The sequence below is a fragment of the Diplotaxodon limnothrissa genome, linkage group LG10, assembly GCF_057381915.1.
Source record: "Diplotaxodon limnothrissa isolate DT_005_m linkage group LG10, D_limnothrissa_male_GT1.1, whole genome shotgun sequence".
Lineage (NCBI taxonomy): Eukaryota > Metazoa > Chordata > Actinopteri > Cichliformes > Cichlidae > Diplotaxodon > Diplotaxodon limnothrissa.
The window spans coordinates 4,549,804-4,562,916 of NC_140605.1; the positions used below are offsets into that span (position 1 = coordinate 4,549,804).

Sequence of the window (13,113 nt, forward strand, 5' to 3'; positions counted from 1 at the left end):
CAGAGGTAATGTCTTTGAAGATAAGTATAACACTTGCTGTATTTTAGTACTCGAGGATAAGAAATTGTAATTTTAATGATACTGTTCACCAAGCTGAATATAAGATCTTTTTAATATAAGATGGAGTTGAACCCCCTTTCATGCCCCTGTTTAGAATCTGTGAACCTGCAAACAAAACCAGCATGAAGCCCGTGTTGTTTATTAAGAACAGAATCTTTAACTTGTCGTTCGTATTTCCCACCAAGCATGGCACAACTATTCCTGATATCATCATCATCACCACCTGTGCGTACCATAAAATCAGAACCAAACCTGATTCAATCCTGCCCCCTTGTGACAACACTGAAATACAGAATATCACAGAGCCCAATGTTGATCATTTTTAAACTCCCAGGAAGAGAACCGTTTAAAAACAAAACTGAGTCACAGTAACTAAGAGATGTGTTCACCAGGACGTGTCTCACTCAGAGCGGAGATAATCTACTCACGTAAGAAAAAAGTGCATCGAAAACATTAGGCGTGTTTCTCAGTTATTTAATCCCTTTGATTTCAAAGAATAATTGGAATATAAAATGATTAAAATCAACATTTATAAACAAGATAAAATATGACAGGAATATAAACAGAAGGTGGGGGCTGCATTTACATTGTGCATTTATATTGTACATTTCATCGTTTATTCTGGTTTTACATTCTCGCTGTTGTCAGAGTTCACCAGTACTGATAAAAAGTAGAATCACAGGCCATTCATGAAAAGAGCAGAGCATGAACTGCGTGCCCTGTGAGGCCGAGAAATACTGCAGGAGCTCTTTGAGACTGATCAGGGTGAAGAGTGAGGCCAGAGAAGGGAAAGCTTGCTTTCTTTTATCTATCAGGAGACCAGGAGGTGCTGGTCTCCTGCTTGTCTTGATACATGGAGGTGCTCATTTAAGCTAAGAACAATTCCGATATTTTTATTTATTCATTTCCTTCAGCACAAAATGTGTGTTTTTGAAAACATTAGAAACTTGCCAGCATGTTTCTGTCAATTTAAATGTCTTTGAAATCTCCCCACCTCTCAACTCTCTCCTGCACTTTGAAGGTGACAAACCACCGTCCCTACAGTCGTATTTATCAGATATTACCAGAGCTTTATTAACTGTTTTTTTCCCCCCTTGCTCAACTTCTATACATGTGAATTAGAACATGTCTTGCTGGCTTAAAGCAACACAATTCAGGCTGCGAGTCTTAATATTTCAACAGTATCTAAAAAGCCATCTGGTGACAGCAATCAAATCACCAGAGCAAAACAGCAGCATGGCGAAAACCCGACCCTACTGCCTAGGAGAGTATGAAACATACATGTTAAGCAGAAGACAGAAGGACAAGAAGATCCAGGGGCTTGCTTCGAGTGCTTCTCATTTTGTACTCATTAGTGTCCTCTCATAGTTTAGAAAAGCAAAGCAAATAATGGCACAAGAACTCCAATAAACTCTGCCTGACCTGCAGTTAAAAAGTAAAAGCAAAAGAACTCATTCTATTTAGAAAATGTTCTGGGATTGTTAATTTTCAAAATGTCATTAAGTGCTTAATATAAAAGAGAGGCCTTCAGTATACATTCACCACATCATCTAAACCTGCCTTTGTACTAAACCCATTTATTTACTGGTAGATAAACGTGGGAGCGCAGGGCGCAGCAACTCACCGTGGCAACTGTTCTCTAGTATTGCAGACATTTTGGCACCAAACCCTTATAGGCACAAAGAAGCATCCTCAGGAGTCTATACTGTGTTAACAGGCATCTTTGTAAATAAGCGCAGGTGTAATACTATCTTTATTAGATCTGAAGTGATGCCAACTTTCTCCTCTTGACTCAAGTTCATAAACAGTGCTGAGAGCAGAAAAGAAAAGCACACAGTGCAAATGGCAGAGATGTTTCAAACTATCAGTGACTGGCAGCTGTAACAAAAGATGGAAGGGACACTATACTGTAACCTACTGAAGCATCAAACGTTTTCAGTGCTGGCTGAAACAAACTGATTTGGGTTCAAATGAATACTCTGTAGTCACGCCTGTTTCTGGAATGTATGAAAATAAGTCTCTTCCATTATAGTTTTTTTCAGACTGCTGTTTGGTTTCCTTGACTTATGTAAAATTAAGATGCAAAATGGAAATAAAAGCGTTTCTTTCCAGCAGAGGGCATGGCAGAAAAACATTACATGAGTTCATGTTCAAATTTCACATTCTTGTGAGCACACACACACGTGCCGTCACATGTATTGTTTAGCCAGTCATCATTAACTTGTCGAATGGCTGCTGTATCAATCTTCCCACAAAGTAAGTAGTTTAAAGGAAAGGCGGTGTCAGAAATACACCTCCAGATGGCTCTGTGCCATGTATTCTACATTCACACACACCTGCAAATGACATTTAAGTGCATCTAATGGGTGAAGTTCACCCCACTGAGGTGTACAATAAATGCCAAGGCATCAATTAAGTACTTACAAGCCAATTTTGTGCAGTTTTGAGAGACAGAGAAGTTAGCTGACACCATCAGTCTTAGCGTAGTAAACTCGAACCAGCTGGTACGCCAAGGTTGTTTGTTCAAATGAAAACGCTGAAAATTGCTAACAAATACAGTCCGACTCTGGTTTATCCATCCCCACCCTCACACACACACACACACACACACACGCACACACACACACGCACACACACGCACACACGCTCAGCACACTACTCCAGCTGTGACAAACACTGCAGTGCATTTTGTCTCGATGCAAACGAGTGATTTTCACATTAAGAGTTCAGACTGACGTCCGTGCGCTGTCTCTGTTCGGACGCTCGCTGCAGCACATGCTGGGTTTTAGCCGGTGTCTTCCTCGGCGTTATGGCCGAGGAACTTCTCTGGATTGGAGGTACCTTCAAAGCGCTGCGAGGCAATGGCGGCTTGATGAGACATACTCTTCCTCACAATGTCGCCTTTCCTCCACAGTGTGATCTCCTGGAAAAAATTAAAACAACATACATGGTGGTGTGAGGGGGATGTACTGTTGGTAAACTCTCAGATCTATAAAAGTTCAAAATATTAACAATTAACTAACTGCAAAATATCCTCAGATTGCCAGAAGAATTATAGTCTTTTTTTATTTGCCCCATGTGCTCTCATATTTACCAGTAATTGAATCATTCTCAGTTATAAACATTTCTTCCTCTCACATGTTTAACCCTCCTCAGTGCCTCTGTGTACACAGATTGGGGCGTGTGGCCTTGATGCCAAGACTCTGACACCCAATCAGCTTTGTTTTCCAGCTAGAGTCCCAGGACCATGATTGGACAGAAGCCCAGTCCTTGTACTGATTGATAACTGAGACTGTGTTTTCAGAAGTGCAGAACAGCGCACATACATTTTTCATTGTGCAAATGCTTCCTTCTTTTATTCATCTTGGTCATTATGAACTTTTATGCACAAGCCGCTATTATACTTTTTTTTTTAGCCATGAATGGATGCAAACATTTCCTCTGTTTTCTTCTTAACTTATTAGACAACAACAAAGAAACAGTACACGTCTCCCTGGAAAAGTGCAGAAAAGCTCACTTAGTTTTGCTGGTCTCAAAAAAAGGAAAAATAACTAAGAAAATCAGAGGATCAGCTGTGAACTGCTTCAACTGGGCAATACAGGGAGTGCAGAATTATTAGGCAAATGAGTATTTTGTCCACATCATCCTCTTCATGCATGTTGTCTTACTCCAAGCTGTATAGGCTCGAAAGCCTACTACCAATTAAGCATATTAGGTGATGTGTAATGAGAAGGGGTGTGGTCTAATAACATCAACACCCTATATCAGGTGTGCATAATTATTAGGCAACGTCCTTTCCTTTGGCAAAATGGGTCAAAAGAAGGACTTGACAGGCTCAGAAAAGTCAAAAATAGTGAGATATCTTGCAGAGGGATGCAGCAGTCTCAAAATTGCAAAGCTTCTGAAGCGTGATCATCGAACAATCAAGCGTTTCATTCAAAATGGTCAACAGGGTCGCAAGAAGCGTGTGGAAAAACCAAGGCGCAAAATAACTGCCCATGAACTGAGAAAAGTCAAGCGTGCAGCTGCCAAGATGCCACTTGCCACCAGTTTGGCCATATTTCAGAGCTGCAACATCACTGGAGTGCCCAAAAGCACAAGGTGTGCAATACTCAGAGACATGGCCAAGGTAAGAAAGGCTGAAAGACGACCACCACTGAACAAGACACACAAGCTGAAACGTCAAGACTGGGCCAAGAAATATCTCAAGACTGGTTTTTCTAAGGTTTTATGGACTGATGAAATGAGAGTGAGTCTTGATGGGCCAGATGGATGGGCCCGTGGCTGGATTGGTAAAGGGCAGAGAGCTCCAGTCCGACTCAGACGCCAGCAAGGTGGAGGTGGAGTACTGGTTTGGGCTGGTATCGTCAAAGATGAGCTTGTAGGGCCTTTTCGGGTTGAGGATGGAGTCAAGCTCAACTCCCAGTCCTACTGCCAGTTTCTGGAAGACACCTTCTTCAAGCAGTGGTACAGGAAGAAGTCTGCATCCTTCAAGAAAAACATGATTTTCATGCAGGACAATGCTCCATCACACGCATCCAAGTACTCCACAGCGTGGCTGGCAAGAAAGGGTATAAAAGAAGAAAAACTAATGACATGGCCTCCTTGTTCACCTGATCTGAACCCCATTGAGAACCTGTGGTCCATCATCAAATGTGAGATTTACAAGGAGGGAAAACAGTACACCTCTCTGAACAGTGTCTGGGAGGCTGTGGTTGCTGCTGCACGCAATGTTGATGGTGAACAGATCAAAACACTGACAGAATCCATGGATGGCAGGCTTTTGAGTGTCCTTGCAAAGAAAGGTGGCTATATTGGTCGCTGATTTGTTTTTGAATGTCAGAAATGTATATTTGTGAATGTGGAGATGTTATATTGGTTTCACTGGTAAAAATAAATAATTGAAATGGGTATATATTTGTTTTTTGTTAAGTTTCCTAATAATTATGCACAGTAATAGTCACCTGCACACACAGATATCCCCCTAAAATAGCTAAAACTAAAAACAAACTAAAAACTACTTCCAAAAACATTCAGCTTTGATATTAATGAGTTTTTGGGTTCATTGAGAACATGGTTGTTGTTCAATAATAAAATTATTCCTCAAAAATACAACTTGCCTAATAATTCTGCACTCCCTGTACAGAAACTGCATTTCTGGACTGGCTTCAGTTTTCAGCCCATGAACTTGCTGCCTGCCTGTAACCCTCACCCGCCAAGGGTTCTTTTTCCCAAACCGCAGAAAGCTCGTCCAGAGACACAAAGTCATTATAGATCTATAGTACGATATTTCTAGAGTACACATTTTCTTTACTATGTCTAAAGTGGTCATATTCCTAGATACTATGACTAAACACAAAGTAGAGCTCCAAGAACGACACAGTACTCGAAACTGCTTGAACCACAGCAGCTGGAACGTCATTAACAGTCACCTGTGTGAGTGAGCAGAAGAACTACAGATCTTGTGTGATCTCACTGTCTGTGTACCTGCTGTTTGAAATAGCGTCTTTCCTCTTCATCTATGAGGACCAGATTAAGGTAGTACCGCACAGAAAACTTCTTGTTAATGTCCCTCATTGTGGGGGTCAACTCATAGCCTGCCAGAAACAGCCTGATGGGGATGGACTCTCCTGTAGCACAAGACAAAATCAGGTTTAGTTTGCAACAAATGAGATCTGCTGCAACAAGCAGCAGAACCACAGACCATAAAAGGCCTCTGACCTCACCTCTGACGGGGGCACCATCCATTATTTCATACTTTGCTATGGTGTCGTTCTCATGGTAGACGTTAGGGCCTGTGCCAGTTGTCTCCCGCTTGATGATGTCAATCTCCATATGTCTGATCTTAATCCTCACTAGGAGGAAGTAAATCTTCCCTACAATAACATCTTTTAGGTGATACCTGCAAGCAGATGATGGAATCTGTTAATATTCTCTCTTGCTTTGATCATTTCAATTTCTGATTGCAAAGAAAAAAGAAAATCATACTTGGACTTATTGTACTCAAACTCTATGTGTAGACAGTCCTCAATGCCAACTTCCATCTTGATGGAGGAGTTCAGCTCGGGGTAGGTGCTGAGTGTGTGAACCACAAGATCCAACTCTTTGCTGATGTCGTTGAGTCTCCGGCCTACTGTCGCCCTGAGAAAGTAGCTGGAAGCAAATGCAAAAACATTTGGATACAAGAGAGGAGCATGTCACTAACAGCCAGTAAGCAGCATGTGAGGTTGCACTGACCAGTACACAGATTTTCATCTCTGTGTGCACAGCATGCCCCTCTTTAGATGCACTGTTGCATGCTGCAGGTATTGCTACAACAGAGAACACCAAAGTGTACAAGAAACACACAACTTTTACAAGTGAAGGCAAACTAATGTAGCAGTTTATCTGCATTTCAGATCATATTTTAAGTAGTTCTTTGTAACTGACGTTTAGTAAAGCAAGCTGGGGTTGGACCAGAGCACCTGAAGATGCTTTTCTTTACCACCAACGTTGTTGAAGAGGTAACAGCAAGTATTGTTATGGTTTTGCATGTCATGAAGTAATCTTACAAAGAAACTTCAAAGATATCTTTGAACTAGTTTGAAAACCTCACATGCAAATTTAATGGGAAAAAGAAGCCACTTGAAGATCTTCATGAGTACACACTGTCTCTCAATTTCTTAGTCAGGAGCACCACTTACTCAAAACATCTAGTTTCAAAACAGCAAGATAGTGATGACGAAAAAGCTCAACTAAAGACTTAAAAGTGGACCTTCCCGGTGCTTGAAAGTAGGGCTGGGTATAGTCACTGATTTCTATAACGGATTCAATTCTGATTCACAAGGTCTCGATTTGATTTAATTTAATTCAATTTTGACTCAGATAGTCAGAAATATTATTATTGTAATCATTTATCAGTACTGACACTTGTCAGACTTCATCAGAGGTGTGAGCATCACAGCAGATGCCTTTGTGTCAAAGTAACTGAAGATAAAACAGAAAAACATGAAGGCAATTTTCCTGGCCTGGCTTTTTATAGCAGATAAGAAAACCATGAATCAACATATATCTGATGCTGCTGAAGTAAAGCAAAGCAAAGTTACAGAGGTTTTTATTAGAGATAAATCTAAGCGTTTTGTAATTTGGCATAATTTCAAAAAGCTTAAATTTTCTTCGGTAGTGAACAGAAGACATTAGGCTCTCTTGACAGAGAGCATTTTTTAAAAAACAAAAAACAAAGATGAGAAAATTTATAGCATTCTCACTCCTAAATATGAAGCAGGAAATTGAAGATGTATAGCTTAGCATATACGAATGAAATACAGGGTAACACCTCAACTGCACAAAGGTTAAGGAATGTCCAGCGTTATAGCACGCCATCAAAAACATGGAACAAGCCATTAACGATTCCACTTGCAGAGGACAGAGCAGAACTTACCGTAACTTGACGTTCTGACCAGTGTATGATTCATAGGGTTTCTCCACATGTGTGAACTCAAAGTCAAACGTCTGTGACTGTGTGAGCTCCCCTGGTCGAGCCAAGTCTTTCACCAGAGACACAAACTCGTGATGATTCCCCCTGTCATAGTACATTTCTGGAAACACAAATTAACAGTGTCACACATTGCCCATCGCTGAAGTCATTTTAAACTCTTTTATCTGAGGAACTGCAAAGACAATTGTGTACTGACAGTCCTCACAGTGACCACTTCTCCCACTGTGCTGACACACTGACTACATGGTGCAAGCTGAATTTCAGTGAAATGACTGGTCAGAAATGAATTTACATACTTTATAATTATTACTGTTTGCTTTCCATTTCCTATCTGCTCACAACTATTTCAAAATCAACTGAGATACTTTAACATGCAAATGAAAAATGCTAATCATTTTAACCAACTGAAAAAAAGACTGACAGTATGATGTTTAAACTAAGCAACACTGTTATTTGAAAAAATTTATTCTAAGTTTGTTTTTAGCGTGAGTAGCACATTTGAAACAGTTTGTGCAGGCCTGTGTTTGTTGCATCACTTCCTCTTTTAACAACTGTAGAGGTTTGGGAACTAAGGAGCGTGAATGCTGTAGGCCAAAATGCTTTCTCATTAGGGCTGCCACAAACGATTATTTTGATAGTCGACTAGTCACCGATTATTTTTGCGATTAGTCGACTAATCAGATCATCATCCATTGGACGTAAAACTACAGCTTATTGCACCAGCAGCATCTGCTCTTATATAACTATCATTAGCTTACAGCTTTAAGTGTTTAAGGTCTGTGCTAACTAAAAATAAAGACAAGATAGTTTATTAAATTTTAATGAAATTTGCAGATTGTTTCGGTGAAGTTTAATAAACTCCTTGCTATCTAAAATATAACAGGACACTGGAGTATATTCTGGAGCATCTCACACTTCTGATAATCAGTTGTCTGCTTGACGTTTATTCAGCTGTGTAAAAACTAGAACTTTAATCTCAGACAAACTGATTTACTCAGGAACAAATAAAATACTAAAAAAAAAAGCCAAACAATAACATTTTAAGTTATCTAAGTGACTCATATATATTTAACCTGAGTAGCGAAAGACGGCGGTGGGTTTGAAAACGATTTGCGGGGAGTCCGGTGTTCTCACGGCGCTAGTGAGCCTAGCCCCCGGCTCGCTAACGAGCTAGTGGGTAACAGACGTCTCCGAAAACGTTGGAGCGCTTTTGAAAATATGTGGTGTCCTGATAAACTGAGCAGATATTTGAGGTTTACACAGCTACATTCTCGCCTGAAAATATGTTAAATGTTTATTTTGTGACCCAGAAAGAATAATAAGAGTAACATTAAAACTAACTAGCTGCCGCCATTGTTGGAAACTGCGCTGGGCCGCGCTATGAATTCTGGGACACAGCTGCTTCTTCTTCTTCTTCTTCTTCGGGGTTTAACGGTAGCTGACATCCTTGTACATGCAGTGCTGCCATCTTCTGTTTCAGTCCGTTATTACACTCTTAAATCCTGCCACTTATTCCTGCGTCTTTTGTGATCTTACAAAGCTTCAAACGACGCGTCGACTATTAAATCAGTCGTCGACGATTTTGATAGTCGACAAATCGTGGCAGCCCTATTTCTCATTCTTGCTTGTTAAAGCATTGCAGCTGCTTAAAAGTGCAGGACACTGTTTGTCATGTTCATGTTTCAGAATGTGTTTGAAGTTTCCAACAGGTGACAGGTTTGTACTGTGGGCAGGCCAGTTTAGCACCCAGATTCTTTCAATGCACAATTAGGAGTTGTGATCTGTGGAATATGATTTGGCTCTGTTTTGCTTAAATAACGTAGACATTACCTACAGAAACGAAAAAATACAGCAGTGTATTCTGGTCCTAAACCTCTATATATACACTGCATGTTTCTAGAGTGCAACAAACAACAACCAGCTTGGATAGAGTGTAAACAAACAAATATGTAACTATATATAAGAAATGTCAGAGAAATCTGTTTGAGTTTGTCTGAGAGAGAGTAAAAAAAATATCCAGTGTAAGACTGGATATCTGCAGGGTTGAAACTACAATGTGCAGAACCATGGAATACAACACTTACTTCACCCTGCTGTGCGTTACCCGGTTATTTTATACCGGTTGTAAAAGGGAACCACCTGAGTAAAATAACCATTACAAAAGCTGATGTTTTAAAGAAGGTACATATAGGGCCAATTCTAATAACAGTCTGTGGCAGCATAAACCCTTATTTAACATTAAAATGCAACTGCTGGGATTTGCTAAAGAGGCATGGTGTCAGTTTTGTAACTGAAAGTTGTGGACAGCGGTATTTTTGCAGCTGGTCCTATGGCATATATAATTTCAGGAGGCGAATATTACATTTGCAGCCTGTAATTTAAACATTAAATCTAACACTGAAGAATTATGCCTCTTCCGGTTGTGATGCATTCTTAGATGAGTTTTATTTGGAATAAGAGAGAGGAAGAATAAATGCATAATTGGCACATTGGGTGAAGGGCTTAAAGCGGTGACTGCAAAGCCAAACTTTGGCTGTCCTAAACTCTTCACTGATTTCACATGCTGAATGGTTAGAGGTGAGCCCTACATCATACTCTCCTTTGCTGGGTCTGCTGGTTTTTTAGCTGCTAATTTGTGGTACTTAGCATTAATGTGGTGATTGCTTTAGTGAACTGGCTGGGCTTTTGTATATAAATATAGCCTAGTTAGTAGACCATCCTGTCTGACGGCCTCCGACTATGAATTATGGGATGGCACTGATCACAGCGTTTATCATGGCCGCCACAGAGACACTTCCAGGTCACTTAAACGGTATCATCTGATAAACACTGTTTTAAACACACAGACACAACAATACACAGTTCGCCGCACCGTCAGAAACGCCTTTAAGCAGTTTCCTTGAAACTCTCAGCTCTCAGGCTGCCATCTTTGATTGAACAAAAGTAAAAGTGACAATCACCTAATACTTCAGTTCTTACTTACATGTGATAATCTAGGCACCGAAAGTGCGACTTAACAAAAAGTGTACGTTACAGAAGATGTTTAAAAGAAGGGCCAAAGGTCACTGAGACGTAACGGCTCTCCAATGGCTGACGAGTCAGCTGACGTCGCTCGCGCCCACATCTGTCACGAGACCCGACACTTCAAATAGACACTTGTTACTGCAGTACGGCCGAACTTTAAATGCGTTTCTTGTCACTTTTTACACATTAAAGCTGTAAAATACACCATGCTGATAGTCGTCAGTACATGTAGCTAGCTACCCAGTATTTCCTGTCACACTTTGGCTACTTCTGTCTGGGGCTGAATGTGGAATTCAGGCCTAGCAGCTGCTCACCTATCTGGCCGATAAACTCGATTTTGATGCCATTATGCTCCAGCCTCTTTCCCGGGTATTTGAGTGTAACGTTGACTTTTCCGGAAACAGTTTCCCCGTCGTAGAAAAGGAAATATTTGTCTTTCCTGCCGTCTTCGCTTCTGTGCTCAGCTTTCTTTCTCGTTTCGGCGTCATTCAGAACTATATCTATGTCCGCACTCTGACCAAAACCAAAAAAGCTCATTGCTGCTCGTTAGTCAAGCGAAGCCCTGTGGCCGGATCCCGCTGGAAATGCGCTGTCTTCCTAATGAAAGAACACACTGTAGTTTGTTCTCGGTTTGCCGCGAGGAGTCCAGCGCGAGCTGCTTCCCAGATTATTGCATATTTTGAGTTACAACCGCCTGACTACGCATGCGTCTACAGTCACGTGAAGGAAATTGTATTCTTTGTAGTTTGTTTCGTTTCTCTGTTCATGAATTTTTTTGACAAATTGTACTCTCGGTGCTAAAATGAAAAATTATAACGAGCAATATTTCGCTGAATGCCAACTTTTCAAACAATGGTAACCCTCCCCTTCACCCCACCTCTGCACCTTTCAGGCGCAGTATCAACAGGCGGAAGAAGCCACAACTCCTGGCCTCCTTGAGTTGCTACTGCCCCGAGTAAAGTCTTACAGGTGTTGGAATGTCCAATTTAAACACAATTTAATGGCCTTCAAATTATGATTGACCAAGATGTTCTTTTGGAGGCTGAGGCTGTCCCAGCGACCGTAGGGCAAGAGGCAGGGTACACTCTGGACAGGTCACCAATCTGCTGGCTAACATTGCCACACCTATGTCATTCAGATTAACCGGACTGTGGGAGAAACTCACGAAGACACGAGGAGAACAAGCAAACAACTCACAGAAACGCCATGGCTGGATGATGGGGTACTTGATGATGATACTGGGGTACTTCGTGCTGTGAGGCTGTGTGTGCTGCCCGCTTCTTAATATACTTGGTATTATTCTGAGTATAATTATGTTTTTGTTTATGTGGATATAGTACATTTGTACTATTCATCTACATTTTTTAACAAAATTTGTTTACATTTTTAGTAAGTGTGAGAAAGTGAGAAAAGAGTTTGATCAGAAGTTTACTTTGTTTTCCAAAAAAAATTTTCTTTTTCTAATTGTACTGTCATGAACTTTAACATTAAACATTCTAAATATGAGATGCATCTTTTAAATGTGTTTTTAATATGTTAGTCTTAAAGTTTCTCGCTGCTTTTTTAATTATTTCCCACGCCTGTTTGTGTTCCTGCAAGCCTCAACTTTCTCTGCTTTTAAGATCTGGTTTCATATGGAATCATTTGAGTCCCTCACTTTTTGTGTTAGTGATGCAATCTGTGAAAGGGATCATGACTCAAACAGCCAAGTCAATTGGTAGAGAGTGTTTGGTTCAGTTCTGATGGTCTGTGTTTATGACTCCATGCCTCAACTACAATGCAGTAGCTGTGTTAGCTATAGAAGGGTTACAGTTTGGAGGGGTATTACTGGTATACTGGGTATACTGGTACTCATATAACACCTTTCTACTCAGTTTAGCACTGAGAGAAATTTGTACTGCAAGTCACATTCACCCATTAACACACTCTCATACAGAGTTTATCTATGCCAAGCACTCTGTTGGGAGAAATTGGGAGACAAAATTGCATTGTGAGCAACTCGGGAGTACACAAAGATACTTTGAAAGGAAGAGTCAGGGATCTAACCACCAAAGCAGACGAAGGAGAATCTAATGTAACTGCACCACGATTCAGTAGGTCTATATTTTTTCCTTGGATTTGTTTGCTAAATTTTATTTCCAGTGTGAGGAAATGTGTCTCGCCTAATTCTTACAAATAAAAGAATGGTTTGTATTTTTATCCAAAGAGCAAGATTAATTTAACAATGAATTGCATCACTTCTCAATTTTGGTAGATTCACTGTTGCCAAGGTATCTGTCTCATATCAGAATAGGAAGAGGTTGGACTGGTACAGCCCTGGCCTGAATGAAACAGTATTGGAGCTTAGAAAAAACTTACTGTATAGAAACTACGTTTAGAAATGTACTAAATCGACTTGTGTAAGTATAATGATGATGCATTTCCATTCGTTTTTAATCCCCTCTGCTTTTGACTCATATTGACTGCATGTTGTACCAGTTTTAAGCACTAGAGGTCAGGAGTGCACAATTTGTAACATCCTTATGCAAACTAAGCTCATTGTGGTGTCTGGA

General features: G+C 40.5%; 1 protein-coding gene across 1 annotated transcript; it reads right to left on the reverse strand.

Moving 5' to 3' along the window:
* Positions 1–615: 615 nt before the first annotated feature.
* LOC146623768 (vacuolar protein sorting-associated protein 26B-like) lies at positions 616–11,230 on the reverse strand. The gene is made up of 6 exons (XM_085363354.1): positions 10,876–11,230; positions 7,481–7,637; positions 6,049–6,213; positions 5,787–5,962; positions 5,548–5,690; positions 616–2,983 (listed from the first exon to the last, which is right to left on the reverse strand). Exons 1-6 carry the CDS (start codon positions 11,096–11,098, stop codon positions 2,846–2,848), a joined length of 1,002 nt encoding a protein of 333 aa, XP_085219480.1. The 5' UTR covers positions 11,099–11,230; the 3' UTR covers positions 616–2,845.
* Between the last annotated feature and the right edge of the window lie 1,883 nt (positions 11,231–13,113).

Bases quoted from the DNA above. Each gene is read 5' to 3' on its own strand.
- LOC146623768 (XM_085363354.1), bottom strand. From the start codon at position 11,098: ATGAGCTTTTTTGGTTTTGGTCAGAGTGCGGACATAGATATAGTTCTG. The intron at 6,214-7,480 runs GTAAGTTCTGCT...ATTTGCTTCCAG, and splicing joins GGTCAGAACGTCAAGTTACG to CTACTTTCTCAGGGCGACAG. The intron at 2,984-5,547 runs GTACACAGACAG...AATTTTTTCCAG, and splicing joins GACGCTATTTCAAACAGCAG to GAGATCACACTGTGGAGGAA.